The following is an 18,081-nucleotide window of genomic DNA, read 5'->3' on the forward strand; positions in this document are numbered from 1 at the left end:
TACAATGAAGCTAAACTCACAACTAAATAACAAATTATCAAGGTTTTTATCCTCCTTATCGCATAAAACACAAGTAGCCCTTTCCAATTTACCTGTCTAACTAGTTTATCCATAATAATAATTCTTTGTTTCATAGCCATCCAAGTTATGATGGATTATCTTAGAATACTATGCCTATGCCAAACAAGACCATGCCAAGAAACTCTTTCTTTTCTCACCTGAGACTTCTCCTATGCACTAGAATAAGTGAAGCCCTTTAATGTCTTAAGCTCCCAAATAGTCATGTACTCACCACAATAAGGACTCACCAAATATAAGTGTTCAAGCCATTACCAAACCGAATTTTGATGTCTTTGCGTAGCTCCTCTCTCATCTTCAAAACTTTCCTCCAAGCCTAAGGGTAGTTACCATTAGCTCTAACCTTCCAAAAGCTTCTACTTCACAACCTAACTTTCCTTACCCAATTGAGCCAAATTGAAGGACTCATGGATTTAACAATGTCCTAAACATGATGAGTCATGATGGCTTTTTTATAATCCTTGCATCTCATAATTCCTAACCCGTCTTCCTCTTTAGGGACACAAACTTCTTCCTATGCAACTTTAGCTCTATTTTTTAAGCCCTACATTTGACCAAAAGAAGTCTCTAATTTTGCATCAATCTTTTTATGGATTCTTGATAAGAGGATGAAGATAGAGGACCTATAGGTTTGCACACTCAAAAGAACCAATTTTATTAACACTATTCTAGCTGCATAAGGAAATGACTATTCCACTAGTTAATTCTACTCAAGATCTTCTTTAAGAGGGGCTTGCAATCCATATAAGAGAGCTTGGTGTCGATCATAGGAACCCCAAGATATTTGAAAGAGAGAGTGTCTTCTTCCATACCAAGGAGCTACCTATAATGTCTTATTTCTTTAGTAAGAACACCGAAGAAATAAATATTGCTCTTAGAATTGTTATGCCCTACATCTGACCACCCATAGAATCTCTCCAAAGCATCAACAAGCAAGCAAATAGATTTTACCTCTATTCTACAAAAGAGTATAAGGTTATCTGCAAAATAGAAGTGGGTTATCTTGTTCAACTTGCATTTACAATGGAGCCTAAAGTCTTTGTAGGCAACTTAAAGTTAATTTTTCTTAAATTGACAATGTTAAGGAATTTAAAAATTTTGTAAAAAAGTGATCTTAAACTAATGATAAGTCATTTGCTAATACATTAATGAATGTTTTAACCACCATGAAATATGATGGTTCACATACCATGCATAAGCATATTTTTATATCACAAATTTAGCAACAAAATTAATTTACTTTAGGTATATAGGTCTTCTCAAATGAATTACGACACTTTAAATGACAAGACGAATGTTAATAAATTGACTAGTATGCTTGTTCAAGATGAGTCAAGGTTAAAGAATCAAAAAGTTCATTTTTTTCATCTCCTAAATCATCAAGAAGCTAGAAAGACTTTTAAAAAGAACACACGGTATGTAAATTAAAGAAATCAATATATGGATTTAAACAAAACTCTCGACAATGGTATCTTAAGTTTAATAATACCATCACTTCTTTTTATTTTTAAGAAAATGCTATTAATTGGAGTATATATATGAAGGCTTGTAGAAACAAGTTTATTTTTCTTGTTTTGTATGTTAATTACATATTGTTTGCTACTAATGACTTTGTTTTAGTACATGAAACCAATAAACACCTCTTTTAGAATTTTGGAATGAAAAACATGGGAGAGGCAACCTATGTGATTGGAATGGAAATATTTTATAATAGATTACAAGAATTGTTATGGTTGTCTCAAAAAATCTATATCAATAAAATACTAGAAAGATTTAAGACAAATAAATACTCAGTAGAAGTAGTTCCTATTCATAAATGGGATAAATTTAACCTTATGCAATGTAAACAAAAAAAAAAGTTAGACCAAAAGCAAACAAACAATATTCCTTACGCATCAGTTGTGGGGAGTTTGATGCATGTTCAAACTTACATCAAACCAGCTATTAGTTTTGTTGTCGAATGCCAGGCAAGTATCAAAGTGATCCAGGTTTATACTTGAAACTATGGAGGATTCCCTTCCTTAACGTGATACTTATAGATGGCAGAAGAATCTCTGCCATCTTGCTTTCCTGTGAGCCAAAAGAGCAATGCATGAATAATATTTTCAATTCCCTCATATGAGTAATATTTTCAAGGCTCCAAAGGAAGACGAATCCATTGAGTAATGACTGACACCAATCACTAATCAACAATAAGAAACATCACTAATTGGCAGTCAACAATGCTATGTTAGGACAACAAAGGAGTTTTTTTTTTCAATTTTTCCCATTTTTTGACATATTAAATGGATTGTTGTTTATGAATTTGTTCAATGAATAGGTGTTTATGGATAGATTTAAGGGATTTTATGTTGTCTTCTGCTAGAGGTTTGGGATGAAAGCCAAGCGTTGGCTTTACACCAACTTAACCAGATTTTGGATTTGGTAGGAAAATGTGAGTTGATTTTTTGGTTTTTGTTAGAATATGATTTCTTGATATTGATGTGTTATCTAAGGGATTTCATGTTGTCTTCTGCTAGAGGTTTGGGATGAACTGCTTAGCGTTACATCAAGCCTTGGCTTTATGTCAACCGGACCATATTTTGAATTTGGTAGGAAAATGTGAGTATGATTTCTTGATATTGATATGATAGAATTAGATATGTTGGAATATGACTCACCAACCCCTCCTTGGCCACCCGGCCAAGCTATTATTCAACCATTAGTATAATTGTATTTTATACCTCTTTTGGATCATATGCTAATGTAATCACTGAATTAATAAATTTTTTAGGCATTTGTAATCAACTACTAGGAAGGGACATAAAAGTTCCATGATGTCTACTTATTTCATGTGCATATGATGCTTTGAATAAAGATGAACACTGTGACTGCCATTAGAGACAAACTAACTATGACTCAGAGAGCGATATTTTAAACAATCTATTTTGGACTCTTATTAGATACGGCAAAGCCAAGGTTTAGTGTTGTTTTTATGCATATGATATTACTTTACATGATTAATCATAAAGATCGAGTGAAAAAAATAAGGTTTAGATTAAATGGTGTTGAGGTCTAATTTAGCCTTGTCGAGTTTATGTTAGTGACTGGTTTGACTTCGGGGATGACATGAATGTATCCAACTACATTGATTGTGAGGGTAGCCTCGATTAAAAAAGGAATATTTTATAGGTATTGACAAGGCATTAAGCTATGCAAACATTGAGAATGTAATTGATGAACAAAATTTAAGAGACAATAACAAGAACGTTGTGAAGTTTGTGGCATTGTATTTAGCATTTGTGGGAATATTAGGGGTGGATAATAGAAAATTAATCCAAAATTGTTTTTTGCATTTAGTTGGTACCCATGGAGGTTAGTGTCATAGAATAAAATAGTTGAATCCATGTTGTAGGCATACAAGACATTTAGTTGGTACCTATGGAGGTTGGTGTGCTTTCCAAACACTTCCTATCATGGATAGTATCCCCTTCATAAGTGTCAACCTCTCATATTGCACACCCTCGAGAGTCTTAAAGGGCCTCATATCATAGGATTGCATACAATGGTGTATCAGAAGAGTATCTCCAGCAACTCCTCATATAACATGCATTCATCCTCACCTCTCAGATGCAATAATACCTTGACTAGCAAGTTGTATGATGTGGGCTAAATGGTAGTAACATACATCGATACTTTGTGGGGAGATGTAAGAGCTCTATCAGCAATAAACATCGATGCTTTGTGGGGAGATGTAGGAGCTCCATCAGTAGTAGGCATTGATGCTTCGTGGGAAGATGTAAAAGCTTCATCAGCAATAGACATCAATGTTTCATAGGGAAATGTAGGAGCTTAATCAACAATAGGCATCGATGCTTTGTAGGAGATACAAGAGTAATGGTAACACTGGACATTGTAGGGAGATGAATGAGTAGTGGTAGCAATAGGTATCAATGTTTTGTAAAGAGATACAAATGCTCCATCAGCAATAGACATCGATGCTTTGTAAGGAGATATAAGAACACTAGTCCTCTATAATGCACCAGATTATGACACTAAAGGATTCGTATGTTCATAAATTGAGATCACTGCAGGTTAATATCTACTATACTTTTTTTATTATTTTATATAGTTGTGTTATAGACTAATGATAGATAAATTTTTTTCAAGTGAATGTCTCATCGGATGATGATGTGCAACAATAGAAAGATGTCCCATTGAAAATTGTTGAGAAGCCTCCAATTGCCAAAAAAAAATCAACATTAGACATGTTTTGCGAAAAAGTAAACAGTTGGTAAGTCCTTTCATAGATCGAACGAAGAAGCGAAAGAATATTCCAGTTAAGAGCATACAACCCATACCTGACTATTTTCCTTCTAATACAATATTGGCTAAGTACTACTCGATATTATATTTGTAGTACCATAGTGCTTCAAATAATGAGAGCCAATGTGTCTTCCTCGTAGGACCCAAAAAATCGATAACCCATGTGACCGAAGCCTGGTGGACCCCAAAGGTAACTGAGGAGCAATGGTTAGATAACACAATATGCACCATTTGTATGTCATCATTCATTTAAGTTTTTACTTTCAACTTATGATCTAACTTATTTTTGTACACAATACATTAAAGCTTTCTTAGGAATACTTCGGAAGTGTTTTACAAATAGTAACTGGACAACGGTCTCTACCCAATTCATTGTGCAACTCCCATCGTACGCATGTGAGTTCAAACATTTAAGTTTGAAGATAGAGTGACCCTTTTTTTCTTAGATCAAATTAATAGTGTCTCACCCGAACTGCCTAATGAATAAGAGGTATGATGTAATAATTTGATATTTAATTATTTTTTATCAATATAATTTTGACTTATACTTAAATTTTAATTAAAAACATATAATAATGTTACAAAGAAGTAGTCATCCAATCATATTATCAAGGGTGTCCATCTTATCAATTAAATTTTATCTAACCATATTAGGACGAAAAAATATACTTGGTGAGAGAATTATTATTTATAATAAACACTTGTATTAGTCCATGTCGTAAGAAATTAATTGAACAATAAATTAGTTTAACAAAATGAAGTTTGAAATGAATGGATACATAATTTGATATTAAAACAAAATAAAACCTAACATAATCGAGAGAACTTGCAATAATTAAAATTCCTAAGGCTTGCGCAAGAAGCATAAAACACACATTATTGTAAATTTTAAATATATAATATGGATATGTTTCAGTAAGACTTGTACTTATATTATTACTATTCATTAATGAAATAGTTATTGTCTTGTCAAATTGTTAGGGTTTATAGAAGCTATGTTACAATGAAATTCACAAATGAAATCAATTAAACGCCATTTGGTTCCTAAATAATAAATATTATCATGGTAATCTATTTTTTATTAATTATATTATCTTGTTTATTTTGTCAGTAATAAAAAATTAAAATAATATTCTATTATAAATGGTAATATTACATATACTATAAATAATAATCCAATTACTACATTTACTTTAATTATTAAAATATTATCACGATAATGTTGATTTTATTATAATTATATTTTTATTTATTAATTTTTAGGATAAAAATAACTTTATTTTCAATTAATATAACAAGTAATATTACTTTAGAATAATTATACAATTTACTAGTATTAATAATAACATAATAATATATCTATAATTTATAATAATCCAAGATTACTACATTTACTTTAATTATTAAAATATTATCACGATAATGTTGATTTTATTATAATTATATTTTTATTTATTAATTTTTAGGATAAAAATAACTTTATTTTCAATTAATATAACAAGTAATATAAAAATACTTTAGAATAATTATACCCAAAAATATTTAAGTAAAATAATTTACTAGTATTATTTTATTATCTCTAACTAAACATAATAATTGTTTATATATATCAAATTTTATTAAAAATAGTAATCATTTATGCCCAATAATCTTTCAAGTAATTTATCTTCAAAATAATCTTTTAATTTTAATAATAAAACATTAGTTAAACCAAACATCCTCTTAATCATTTTGTTAATTTTTTAGATTCTTAAAAGGAAGTAAAAATACTTGTACGAAAAACTTGAAAGGGATTTTATTACTATAAATTCTTAAATGAAATAGTGAAAGTTTGAGTGAAGATATATTCTAATTTGTTTAAACAGGGTAAGTTACTTATAAGATGAATAATATTATTAAAAGAACAAACAAATTAAATTTGCAATGAGTTGTTGAATTAAAATTCTAATTTGTTTGCACTCAAAATCAGTTTGAGCCCAAACCATTCACTATTTGCCATGCAAATGTTAATTCTCCTCTCTGTTCTTTTCTTCTCATATGGGACATCAACATTTTGGAATACTAATATTTAACTTTCAATTTTCAACAATGTTAACACATTAGTATCTAAAATAGCATTTACATTCAAGTATAAATTTTAAATAGAATAAAGAAAAGAAACCATAGAGAAAAATTCTCACCATTCCCTCTCCATTACATAAAAATAGATAGGGTTGTATTCAAATTGAATCAAATTTACACTTATCTAAATTCGAGTTCAATTTAATTTTAAAAAAATCAAGTTTAAGTTCAACAAATTCTCGTTAACCTAGTCTGAGTTTGGCTCAATCGAATTTATTTGGGGAGAAGTGACAAATAACCTCGAGTTAGCTAACTGGAGTCTAATTTAACACCAAAGATGGAATGTTCAAAACCCAACTTGAATATCCTTAAAACTCCACAATATAAAAGCATTCAATAATCCGATTTGTCATTTGTCACGAAGAGTTGGATTTGAACTAAAGCCCTTTCAGCCCAGAAACCTGCCTTAGACAATCTCGGCCCACCCTTTCAGTGGGTTTAATTATTATAAATTCTAAACAAACTAACAAGACAAAATAGTTTCTTCAAAATCAGCCCTAACCCGACCGAGCAAAACAAAACCCTAAAAACCTCTCGACACCGCCTCATATTTCTCTCCTTCTTCGTCTCCGATGGCGGTAAGCGTCTTTTATTTCATTGAGATTTTTTTTAAGTAGAACTTTAACTGAAATTATTTTTGTTCTTTCATGAATCTATTTACCGATGTTAATGCTTTAATTGTTGATGTTTTGTCAATGGTGGAATTTCTACTGTGTTTTGATATGGCTTATGGTAATATTGCAGACCATTCCAGTTAACCCAAAACCGTTCCTGAACAACTTGACCGGAAAGACTGTCATTGTTAAACTGAAGTGGGGAATGGAGTACAAAGGTGATTCAATTTTGTTTTTACGTTGTTTTGTAATTCTGGACATTGTTGGATGCGGGTGTTGTTACTTAAACTGGCATTTAATTGGCATAATTTGTTTGTTTTTTTAAATTTTTTTTCAGGTTTTCTTGCCTCTGTAGATTCATACATGAACTTGCAGGTGTGAGCAGAAATTCACTTTTTTAATAATTGTTGACAACTTTTTTATATTGTCTCATCTGATGTGTAGATCATGTATCTTGATACTGTTTTATTCAATATGTTGTTTTGAACCAAATTGTTATTGTATGTTTTGGTTTTTAAAATCAATGAAGCATGAAATTAATACTTGGATCATAACTTTTTGAGATCATACAGATAAATATATGTAAAAGATAATATGTATACCTTGAAAGTTATCAAGAAATAAATTTCAATGATTTATAGGCATGCTTTTGCAGATAAATATATGTAAATGACTTATAGACATGCTTTTGCAGTTTGTATACTTGAAATGGAAAATCTTAATAACAAGATTTATCTTTTTCTTTTTTCATGTCAAAGCTCAGTAGCACTCTATTTCACATAGTGGTTTGTTTTAGCTGTCATTTGGACACTGATGTATGTTTGAAGATATATTTTTTTATACACATTTGTAGATAATTGTTTGATGCATTCTCAATCAAGGAATCTAGAATTTGAGAATGAAAAAATAAAAAATTTTCTAGTACTTAAAAAAAGCGCTCTTATTAAACATAAAGAGTCAAAATTTGTTTCTAAACACAATTGTTGTGTCAGGCTGAAAATTATAATGGGATTTGATGTTAAAAAAAGAGAAAATCTTATTTTGTGATTTGATCAAGATCTACTACTTTAAGTTCATAAACAGTAAAAAGGAAGTCTATGTGAGATTGTACTCTTGACAACTTTCAAAACAAAGACATGATCTTACATAGGTTGTCCTAATGTGTCCTAAGGGCACAAGTTAAGATCACTACAAAGCAAAAATTTTACTTGTTTCAATGCATTTCATGTATAAAATCCCAAAAAAAACACAATTTTCAATGCATTAATATGATAATTGTTTTGTTTCATTATGGTTTTATAGCAATTGTTAAGACAACTAAAAAATGAAAACTTAATTATGTCGATGCATTGAAAATTGTGTTTTTCTTTTTTGTCTTTTTTTTTTGGTATGTAAAGTACATTTAAATAAGTAAATATTTTGTTTTCTATTGGTGTTAACATGTGCTCTTATGACACTTATTAAGACAACTCAAATTTATTTGATAATGAATGATGTTAGCAATTGATAATCTATTTCTTTAAACAACATGCTTCCATGATTTTAAAATACCAATTGTTGTGATATCAGTTAAACTTGATTATGTTTTTCTAGGGGTTTTAATGGCCCTTCTCTATATAGGCTGCATGCTGCTAGTAATATTTTCCTATTTATTATACACCATATCTGCAGCTAGGCAATGCTGAAGAATATATTGATGGTCAATTCACTGGAAATCTTGGAGAGATCTTGATCAGGTAATTTACTGTAATTGCTGAAGTTGCTTTGTTGCATTGTAGTAACCTTAGATTGCAATGCTTGGAGAAGTTGCTTTCTTGAGTTATAAAAAGTTTTGGGAGTGAACTTGGAAACTTTTAATTAGATTTTTTGAACTAGTTTGATGCAGCCGTTTAATTTTACGCATTCCTAATATTTGAATATAAAGGAGAAAAGATGCCAAAGATGTTTGGAATTCTGTGTTTCCATTGTAAATCATAGTCATTTGCTTTTCAGATAATAGAATGACATCTTAGCTCTCTCTATGTGGATAATTGTATCAAGTCTAATATACCATGATTTATGGTTCCTTTTTTTTATTCTCAACTGAATATTTGATGCATCCAAGAATGATTGTTTGTTAACAATATTGTTTGATGTTTGGCATTACATTTATTGATTGTATTTATTAGTTTTATTAATAGGATTATTAGAATTCTGTGTCTGTATAAATGTGATAAGTGTGCAATCATTAGACCATCTGCCTTACATATAAAAGTAAACAATAAAAATTTGATTATGAGTTCTTATGGGTATGATAAATGAGTGAAATGTTTGGACCAGAAAATGGAAGTGCATTAGGTAATCTCCTTATGTAAAAACAATGAAGAAAAGCATTGCTGTGTGTATTTTGTGTTTATATTAAATTGCAATTTCAAAGAATCTATAGGTTTATTAATGCAAAAAGTTCATAACACGGATCGAAATTACAACCTCCTAAGTTTCTTTAACCTCATTGCTTGATTTTGTGTTTGTCTGCAGGTGCAACAATGTTCTCTATCTTCGTGGGGTTCCAGAGGATGAGGAGATAGAAGAAGCTGATAGAGACTAGGTAGTTTTACAAGCTGTGTAACTTGATCTTAACTGGTTTGTATTTCTACCCTAATTAGATGCTGTGTAATTTGATTGACATTGCCTATACTGCTATTTATACTCCACTATTCCAAACAAATTAATTTCACTGAATTGAATTGTGCTCTACTACCTTGTAAAATCTGGGTTCTGGGTGGACACAATCTTTGTTTTAAATATTAGTATATTCCTTGTTTTGTAGCCATAATTTTCATGAAAATATTCTATCCTCATTTTGAAATGAGCCTCTTCATCATATTGGATACAAATTGTTGTATCTTGTTTTATGAAAACAAACAGTTTTGGATTCAATTAGCAATATCCTTTATAAGGTATTATTTAAAAACAATTTACCTGTTCAAGTTTTCTAAAGAATTTAAGGACTTTTCTCATGCCCTTAAGTCTAATCAAGTAACAAAATTCTCCTTGAGATCTAAGAAATAATATAAATCATCCTGTTAGGGAGTCGTAACTTTATCTTAAAATTTACAGCAGCCACGGATTCAAGAATATATATTACATTGCTCTTTTGTTATTTATTTTAACGCAAAAATTTTAATAATAAAAGATTTTTGATAGTACAAAAACATATTTTGCAAATATTTTTTAGTAATTAAATAAAACAATGTAGGATACGATACTAAAATATTTGTTATGGCTGATGGTGTGTCAAAATGTGCCCATTTGCTTCAATTTCTCACCCCTCAGTCGCTGTCTTTTTTGATATCATCTTCAAGCTCCAAGGCATCAATTTTAATTTCAGTTCCTCCTATGATCTCCAAAGACGGGCAGACTGAAGTAGTTATACTAGTTATAAGCCAAAAGAGTGGAGTAAACGAATCTGGTGGGTGGAATACTGTTACAATACAAGAGTCTCATCTGCCACTCGTTTCTCTCCTTTTGAAGTGGTATATGGCAGACTTTACCAAAGTCCAACTCCAGTCAGTGGAAGACTCCCTCTTTCAATGTGACATCAAGTTCTGAAATTACTAGGATGAAGATTGTCCATGACAAGAAAGCATTGTGAAAATGGATTCTATCAAATGTTTAATAAGCCTTAGACCACATTATAACATTTGAGTGCATTGCAAACTGATATTAATGTTTTTATTAATGTAACTCTCGTCAATAAATTTTCTAACATATGATGTTGGCTTTATTTGAAGTTACAATTATATCGGCAAACCTCAGTATCTTGTCAGGATTTTGTAAAAGCTAGCGGCCAGCTACTACGACCCATTCAAAGATACAGTGATAATATTGTATTATGACCCTCTATTTATGATTCAAAATATCACTTTTTAAAAGCGTCACACCTTATTAGAGATTTTCACTTAAGCCTCAAAATTTTCCTTAAAATAAAATAAAAATTGAGCCGTCAGATCAATGCAAATGCCACATTGATTAGCAAACAAAAGAAGTTTCTTTTCTCCTAAAACAAAACCATGGGCTAGTTATTTGGCGACACCAGAGCTTATTGAATTGAATGCGGTTGGTCTTGGTTGAACAAGGAAAGATGTTGAGGAAAAGTAGCTCAGAATCTGAATTGATCAACCCACCAAACTCTATTCTCCCAACAACCACAACCACTTTCTGGAAAAGTTTCTGGTCTATACTACTTTTTATAGAGGCTTTAAAATTAATAATCACTTTGTTGAAATTTATGGGTGGCCTCAAAATGTTGCCGCCAAATTTATTTACATAAGAGTTGGTGGTGCGCGCGTAAATCAATTTGTGGGGTTGAGTTTGATCTGGTTAAAGTTTAAACCCTTTTCATTTTTAATTTTGTATTATTTTATCCACATTTGGAAACTGTGTCTGCTCTAGATGCTTTGTTTATTGGAGTATTTTTCAAAAAAGTTTTTGGGTAATAGAAAACACCTTTAATGAGTATAACGACTTAATTACAAGAGATGATGTGCCACCGCAGTCAAATTTTATCATTAGTGTGACAAAATAATTCAATTTCCTCCGTTGGAATACTATAAATTACAATTTAATTTCTGTTAATCCCTGCTATTAGTTTTATATTGACGGTTTAATAGTATACTTTGACCAGTAAATTTACATACGAAAATTGACCTCAATCAAAGGAAATCAACACTTTTTAATTTCGTCAGCGACTACTAACAATTTGAAAGCAGAGTTGAAATGAAAAATAAAAACAGAATAAAGAGTATCAGAAAGGTCAACTTGACTTACATTGTCCATTCAAAACAGTTGCATAAAATGTAATACAACACTTTCATCTGTCATTTGAACCACTTTCATGGTTACTTAACAGGCAATATCCCATTTCATTTCACCTAAATCCCTAGAGGTAATTAATTATTATTCTTCGGATATATAATAATAAAGATATTAAATTACATTAACAAAACAAATCCTTCATATGGGAAGGGAAAAGAATCATATGACCGACTAATAGGAGACAATGAAGGCATTTTAATTGCCAATTCAGGGGCCAGGAATTGCAACTGGCAATGGCATAAGCCCTAATCATAGATTTTGTTTTACCCCGACAACATTGGCTCAGGTTTATATATATAATGCTAAGTGACATTTTTTTCCACCTAAGTCAAATATTATGCTTAGGAAGAATCATCACCATACGTCGCGTAGATACCTGCCGGTCATCTGCAGATTCTTCACCATGCTCTCAGCCTTGGAGCTGTCTAGTGATCCCTGAAATCAAGACACATGCACAATTGAGTCATAAGAGTGAATTTGACCAACAGAATAAATCCAATCTAGAAAAAGTAAAAAATATGAACATAAGTAGTCGTAACATGAAAATGATGGTTTGGTGTGTCATTTCGTTCATCTTAACATATTTCTCATCATATCTCCTTGAACAAGACATGAGAAACTTTTGTTTATAAAGCATAAAACATAATGATATAAGATGAGGTCATGCAAGGAGAAAAATCTTTATGTGGGCTCCCATATTTATGAGTAAATCAAATTCCTTAAGTTTTATTTATTCTCAACTAATTATACCTAACCATAAAATAGGAAGGGAAAGCCCAGAAATGCTTCTAACTTTTCCAGTACGTTCTCTTTATCATGGGCAGGTGGTAACTACTAATGTGTGCATCAAATCAGAAAATTCTATTCATTTGTATTAACATACCTGCTCTTGCACAATTGTATGGAGAGTCCGGTGGACATCTCTAGCCATGCCTTTGGCATCACCACAAACATATAAGTACCCTCCCTGAGAGATCATGCTCCAAAAATCTGAAGCCTGAATAAGAAAAAAAGAGCTTATGATTACATATTACCGAATAATTGAAACTCATTTGTTTGAAATCTTCTTCCTTACAACTGGTGGTAGGTGAGATAGATACCATACCTTCTCCATCATTTTATGCTGCACATATTCCTTGGTGGGTCCTTCACGGGAGAAGGCAACAACCAACTCTGAAAGTGCACCACTTTGGACAAAGTTGTTGAGCTCATCCTCATAAATGAAATCCTGTGAATTAAGCAAATTAACATAAAACATTGGAATTACTGACACTAGCAGCCCAACAAATCATGAAAGCACTCCAAGTTATAAGGCTCAAAAATTACCATTTGGCGATTGCGACATCCAAAAAATAAAATAGAGGGTCCCAACTCTACTCCATCTTCCTTCAGAGCATATCTTTCCTGAAAAGGACAAAAACATAGTTACACATTAGTTTTATGTTACCTTGATAAAACATAAAGAATGCCAATAGATATTGAATGTCTAGTGCGCCAATAACAACCTGCAGGAAACCCCTGAAAGGAGCCAATCCAGTGCCAGGGCCAATCATGATTATAGGCAGTTTTGGATCTGCTGGAAGTTTGAAGTTCGATTGCCTAACAAAAATAGGAGCCCAGCTGCAATCGCTGCTTTTCTCCAGAGGAACACAATTCTGCAATAAGAAACAACCACAAAATGAGGAACTAGTATGACAATTCACAATAAAAGTGTAATTAGGTTGTACCCCAGAATTATAAAAGCAACTTAGAATTGGATCAATACAGGCTCCCATACTTGCACACAAATGCAGAGTGCATAAATACATAAACACCTTGTTTAACAAAGTAGGTCATCAATGAATTAATGACTACTTACCTAGCAACGAAAGTTTTCGAAATTTTTCGAGCAAGTTTTTAAAGGTTTTACTTAACAAAAGAATGAGAAAAAAAAAATACCTTCATCCAAGTGGAGCACAATCCTTTGTGAATGCGTCCTGTGGGTGTTTTCTCATAAACCAGGGCACAAGTAACATGAATCCTCGATGGTGCCATCCTGTAGAACAGAGTTTTAAGCACAAAATTAATATACACTTGAATGGAATATATATTAAAATAACAGAAAGAACAACAACACAGTTACAGTCAGTAGTCCTAGAAAACATTTTACCCAACTACAAGAACAATTTAAATTTTCAAATGACTAGGAACCCAAATAATGTATAAATCCTGATAATCACATACTGGTACATAAAATCTCAATAAAATATATAAATTATATTCACCTAGGTGATGAAGAAATTGAATAGTATCTAGGTTGCAAGCGTGGAACAACTGCTGCAAAGAAAACACCAAGTGGGGGCTTGGCAGATGGAAATTCAGCCATGACCTCTAGGAGGCTTCTCTGACTTGCAACTATCCATTGTGCATATTCATCCTGTACAAGTGCATAATAAAAGTTAAACAAAAAGAAGCAGCAGCAAAGGGGCTGATTTAGTGCTAAACAATTCATGCTATAAGATTCACAACCTTTCCAGCAGGTGATGCAAGATGTCTCAATCGATCAGCCTGAGTGGGGTCAGATGCATGTGCTGCTAATGCGAGTAATGCAGACTGGCAATAACATGCAATTAGGTAATCAGTTGTTTGCAGCACAAAAAAACTAAAAAAGGGAAAGGAAAAATATTCACCCGATGCAATGATACAACAAAATAACCAACCTTTTTAGGAGAACTCAAAAGATCAGCATATTTACTCAATGCTGTCCTTAAAGTGCATGGTGGAAAAGTAGGAGGCAAGGAGCTTCCACCAAGCGGTGTGCCATCCTCTTTATCAGAATGGATGGAGAAATAAGTATCGGGTGATAAGTCTAACAACTTTAATGCCTCCTCTACAGTCTCAATTGAGTTCTCACAGTAAACAGCAACATGATCCCCTGTTTCATACCTGAAGAACATAAAATTATGTTAAGTAGATGAAGAGATGATCATGTACCATAAGCACATAAATTCTTTTTCCATGTAAATGTGTTTTTTAGAACAGCATAAGGTAATTTCAGGAAAAAGGACAAATTAAATTAAATCAGTAATATACATACACGAATAAAAGAAAGTAAAAACTTACGAGAGTCCAGTGCCAGCAATGTCAAATTCCAGATGAGTGCAAGAGCGATCTGATAGTGGAGTATGAAGCTCCTTTCTTACTGCCACGTTAGACCTATAGCATCAAAGAAAAAGTGTTTTAGAATAGACGAAATAAGAATTCTGAATTAAATTCAATTTGAAAAGCATACCTGCAAGGGTGTTGAGCATCATGAACAGCATGACCATTGGCACTGCCCCAGCCTTTATCCTCAAGTGGTGCATCTGCACGGTCATAAAATACAACCCGATACTCTGATATAGCTGCAGTGTAAGGGGTAGAAACAGATGTCAAATTATCCTCATCCAGAAGCAACTGATCCAGCTCGGGCCACAGCATTTCTCGCCTATTTTCAGTACAATCAATGAGATTTTCAATATATTAATGGGTAAAAGAACTTTCATACTATTGATTCAAGATAAATTCAACTTCTTAATACCATGCAGTAAAATCATCTTCAATGCACTGATCATCATCTCCAAGACCCACAGGGACAAGGCGTTTTGCACCTGAGAATGAACAAAAGAAAATGTGATTCTGGCTGAGAGGAGACCCAAAGTGTTACAGTTGTATAGTAGTCAATGAGCAATGTGGCATTATAACTCTCACTATACAAAGGAATATTATCTACCATGAAGCATTGTATGTGTGAATTGATATATGTTCAACTAGTTGCAAGTTTAAATTTGGCGAAGGCTGCATAAAAGACACCATATAGCAACTAAAACAGAAAGCTTTTTCAAATTGTAAATCTCTTTAATTGAGGATAGAGTAAATAGTAGGATTGGTTGGAAGTACAAATAATAACACGCTATTATCTTCTTCAGAAATAATTACTTGCACTCCAACAATATATCACATTAAGCCTGAATTGAGAGGTCCCCTTCATATACACCTGATTAGGAAAAAAATACAATACAATACTCATTGAATAATTTCGATTGGCGATGAAAGCATTAATATATTACTAGAGAGTTGTCAAGCTTGAAATGTACCGCACTCACATGGATTGCCCATAAGAAGGAAACTAAGAAAACATGCACATTCAAAATAATCCACGCACAATGGCTATAATTCAGTCAAGCAATTTCAGTATTTCAAAAACAGAAACAATATGTCACAAACATAGAATAAAATCAAGATGCCATTCCTGTTATGCATCAGCACATCCTCAAACAAAAATCAATTTAACCAAAAACGATAAAAAAGCATACCCTGCTCACTGAGGATACCATCCACCACCTTGGCAACCTGTTTGGCATCACAAAAACAAATCAACATATCAACAACCTAAACCCAGATGCAAGCAACTTGAGAATAAAACTAAATGTTAAGTGAGAATTTCAATTTTAAACCTTGTTAAAATGTTCATACTGCCTGTTACCAAGACCAAACACTCCATACTTGAGATTCTGCAACCACTCCCCTCTTTCATTTCCCTAAACAAGCAATCACAAAACCAATTAAATTATGCTCAGTAGACTCAAAACGTACATTGATTTCTAACTAAATCATACAAAATCTTACTTCCGTAAACCATTTATAGAACCTGGCTGCGTTATCTGTTGGCTCACCATCTCCGTATCTACAACACCAGTAAAACAAAATAAATTCAACACACAAAAATCAAAATAAAAAATAAAAAGATAATCAACAAATACTTACGTAGCCAAGAAGAAAAGCGCCAAACTTTCCTTCTTCAATTTCTCCTCGAACTCGTCGTCATCAGCCGCATAATCATCCTATTTTTTTGCATAATTTAAATTAAATTAAATTAATACCGGTCCAATTTTTTTAGTGTTTGACAGATGTTCTATCAAATTATGACAAAAACAAGTCAAGTAAATTCATTTTACCAGATCGACGACTTTAAAATTTGCTTTCTCATATCGTGCTTTGGCCTCGTCAGCCAAGGCTTTAGCAAACCCTTCAGCAGTTCCCGTCTGGGTACCAAAAAGGACGGTGACCTTCTGCGTACCGTCATCAACTTCAACCTCCGGCAGCTTAACCATCAAAGGCTTCAACGGTTCAACGGTCTTGACCTTCTGTCCGCTCGATCTCCGCCATATTAAAACGACGACGCAGCCGATCAGGACAGCAATAGACGTAGTCAAGATCATAACGAACTCGCGATTCTCGAAGATAATATTCGCCACTCCACTGGCCGAAGAATCCGACGAGACATTTGACGGATCCAGAAGCTTCTTTCCTTTAATAATCGCGGCCATTATATCGAGCGGCGACATCGAGCTTGACGAGGAGGACGAAGATTGCATGATAATTGTACGAACAGGAGGTAGGAGGAGCTCGATGAGCTCTCGCTTCTTGTAAAAATTGATGAAACCGGAGAGATCTCTCTGTGGTTGTTGAGTTGACTCTGGAGTTGTAACTAGTTTGCTTCGGCTCCTGGCTTGGTTGTTGCGGTGTCAGGTGTGTGAGAACCCCTAAGAAGAGGAGGAGAGCTAAAATGGGAGGGCTTATATACAAAAATATATATATTAATTATTAAATAATTATAATTAAATTAAATTATTTTATGGTGAGATTTAAAACCAAACCAACGCCTACCAAACCAGACTGCCGAGTTTATTGGTCAAACCGACCTAACCCCGAGTTAACCGTGGTAAGTTTTCTGGACTGTTGCTATTGGTTAGGCGACTGAGCCAAAGGTCTAAAATGCCCCTCTTTGTTTTCTTTCCGGTTTTTGCCTTTTTTGTGTTCATGTTTTATAGAAGGTAAGATATAATTACTCTGAGGTACCTGAGTTTTAGAATGATTATAATTTTGTCTAAGAGCACACTCCGAAGTCAAAATCCAGATTCAATCCTAATATACTCGAGATTCATTTTTTATATCCAATTTGTGTGTCACTGTCAGCTAGGTCTAATTATATAGTTTTGATATTGTTGATAGATTAAAATGTTATTTTTCTAATTCTAATGAGCAAAAAAGTTCATTTAAACATTAGGGATTTACACGTACTTTA

The 18,081-nt window shown here is 32.6% G+C and overlaps 2 protein-coding genes across 2 annotated transcripts; one reads left to right on the forward strand and one right to left on the reverse strand.

Annotated features, from left to right (window-relative positions):
• The first annotated feature begins 6,954 nt into the window (after positions 1-6,954).
• Positions 6,955-9,854, forward strand: LOC123194003 (probable small nuclear ribonucleoprotein F). The gene is made up of 5 exons (XM_044607108.1): positions 6,955-7,082; positions 7,249-7,336; positions 7,456-7,493; positions 8,790-8,854; positions 9,636-9,854. Exons 1-5 carry the CDS (start codon positions 7,077-7,079, stop codon positions 9,703-9,705), a joined length of 267 nt encoding a protein of 88 aa, XP_044463043.1. The 5' UTR covers positions 6,955-7,076; the 3' UTR covers positions 9,706-9,854.
• A 2,048-nt stretch (positions 9,855-11,902) lies between these two features.
• Positions 11,903-17,561, reverse strand: LOC123194792 (NADPH--cytochrome P450 reductase 2-like). Its single transcript, XM_044608214.1, has 17 exons — positions 16,952-17,561; positions 16,761-16,837; positions 16,623-16,680; positions 16,451-16,534; positions 16,310-16,346; positions 15,535-15,604; positions 15,247-15,441; positions 15,078-15,170; positions 14,675-14,900; positions 14,484-14,567; positions 14,240-14,391; positions 13,914-14,010; positions 13,481-13,630; positions 13,302-13,379; positions 13,081-13,203; positions 12,859-12,972; positions 11,903-12,410 (listed from the first exon to the last, which is right to left on the reverse strand). The coding sequence occupies exons 1-17, from the start codon at positions 17,369-17,371 to the stop codon at positions 12,330-12,332; spliced, it is 2,139 nt and encodes a 712-aa protein (XP_044464149.1). The 5' UTR covers positions 17,372-17,561; the 3' UTR covers positions 11,903-12,329.
• Positions 17,562-18,081: the final 520 nt, after the last annotated feature.

Source organism: Mangifera indica, chromosome 13, assembly GCF_011075055.1.
Source record: "Mangifera indica cultivar Alphonso chromosome 13, CATAS_Mindica_2.1, whole genome shotgun sequence".
Lineage (NCBI taxonomy): Eukaryota > Viridiplantae > Streptophyta > Magnoliopsida > Sapindales > Anacardiaceae > Mangifera > Mangifera indica.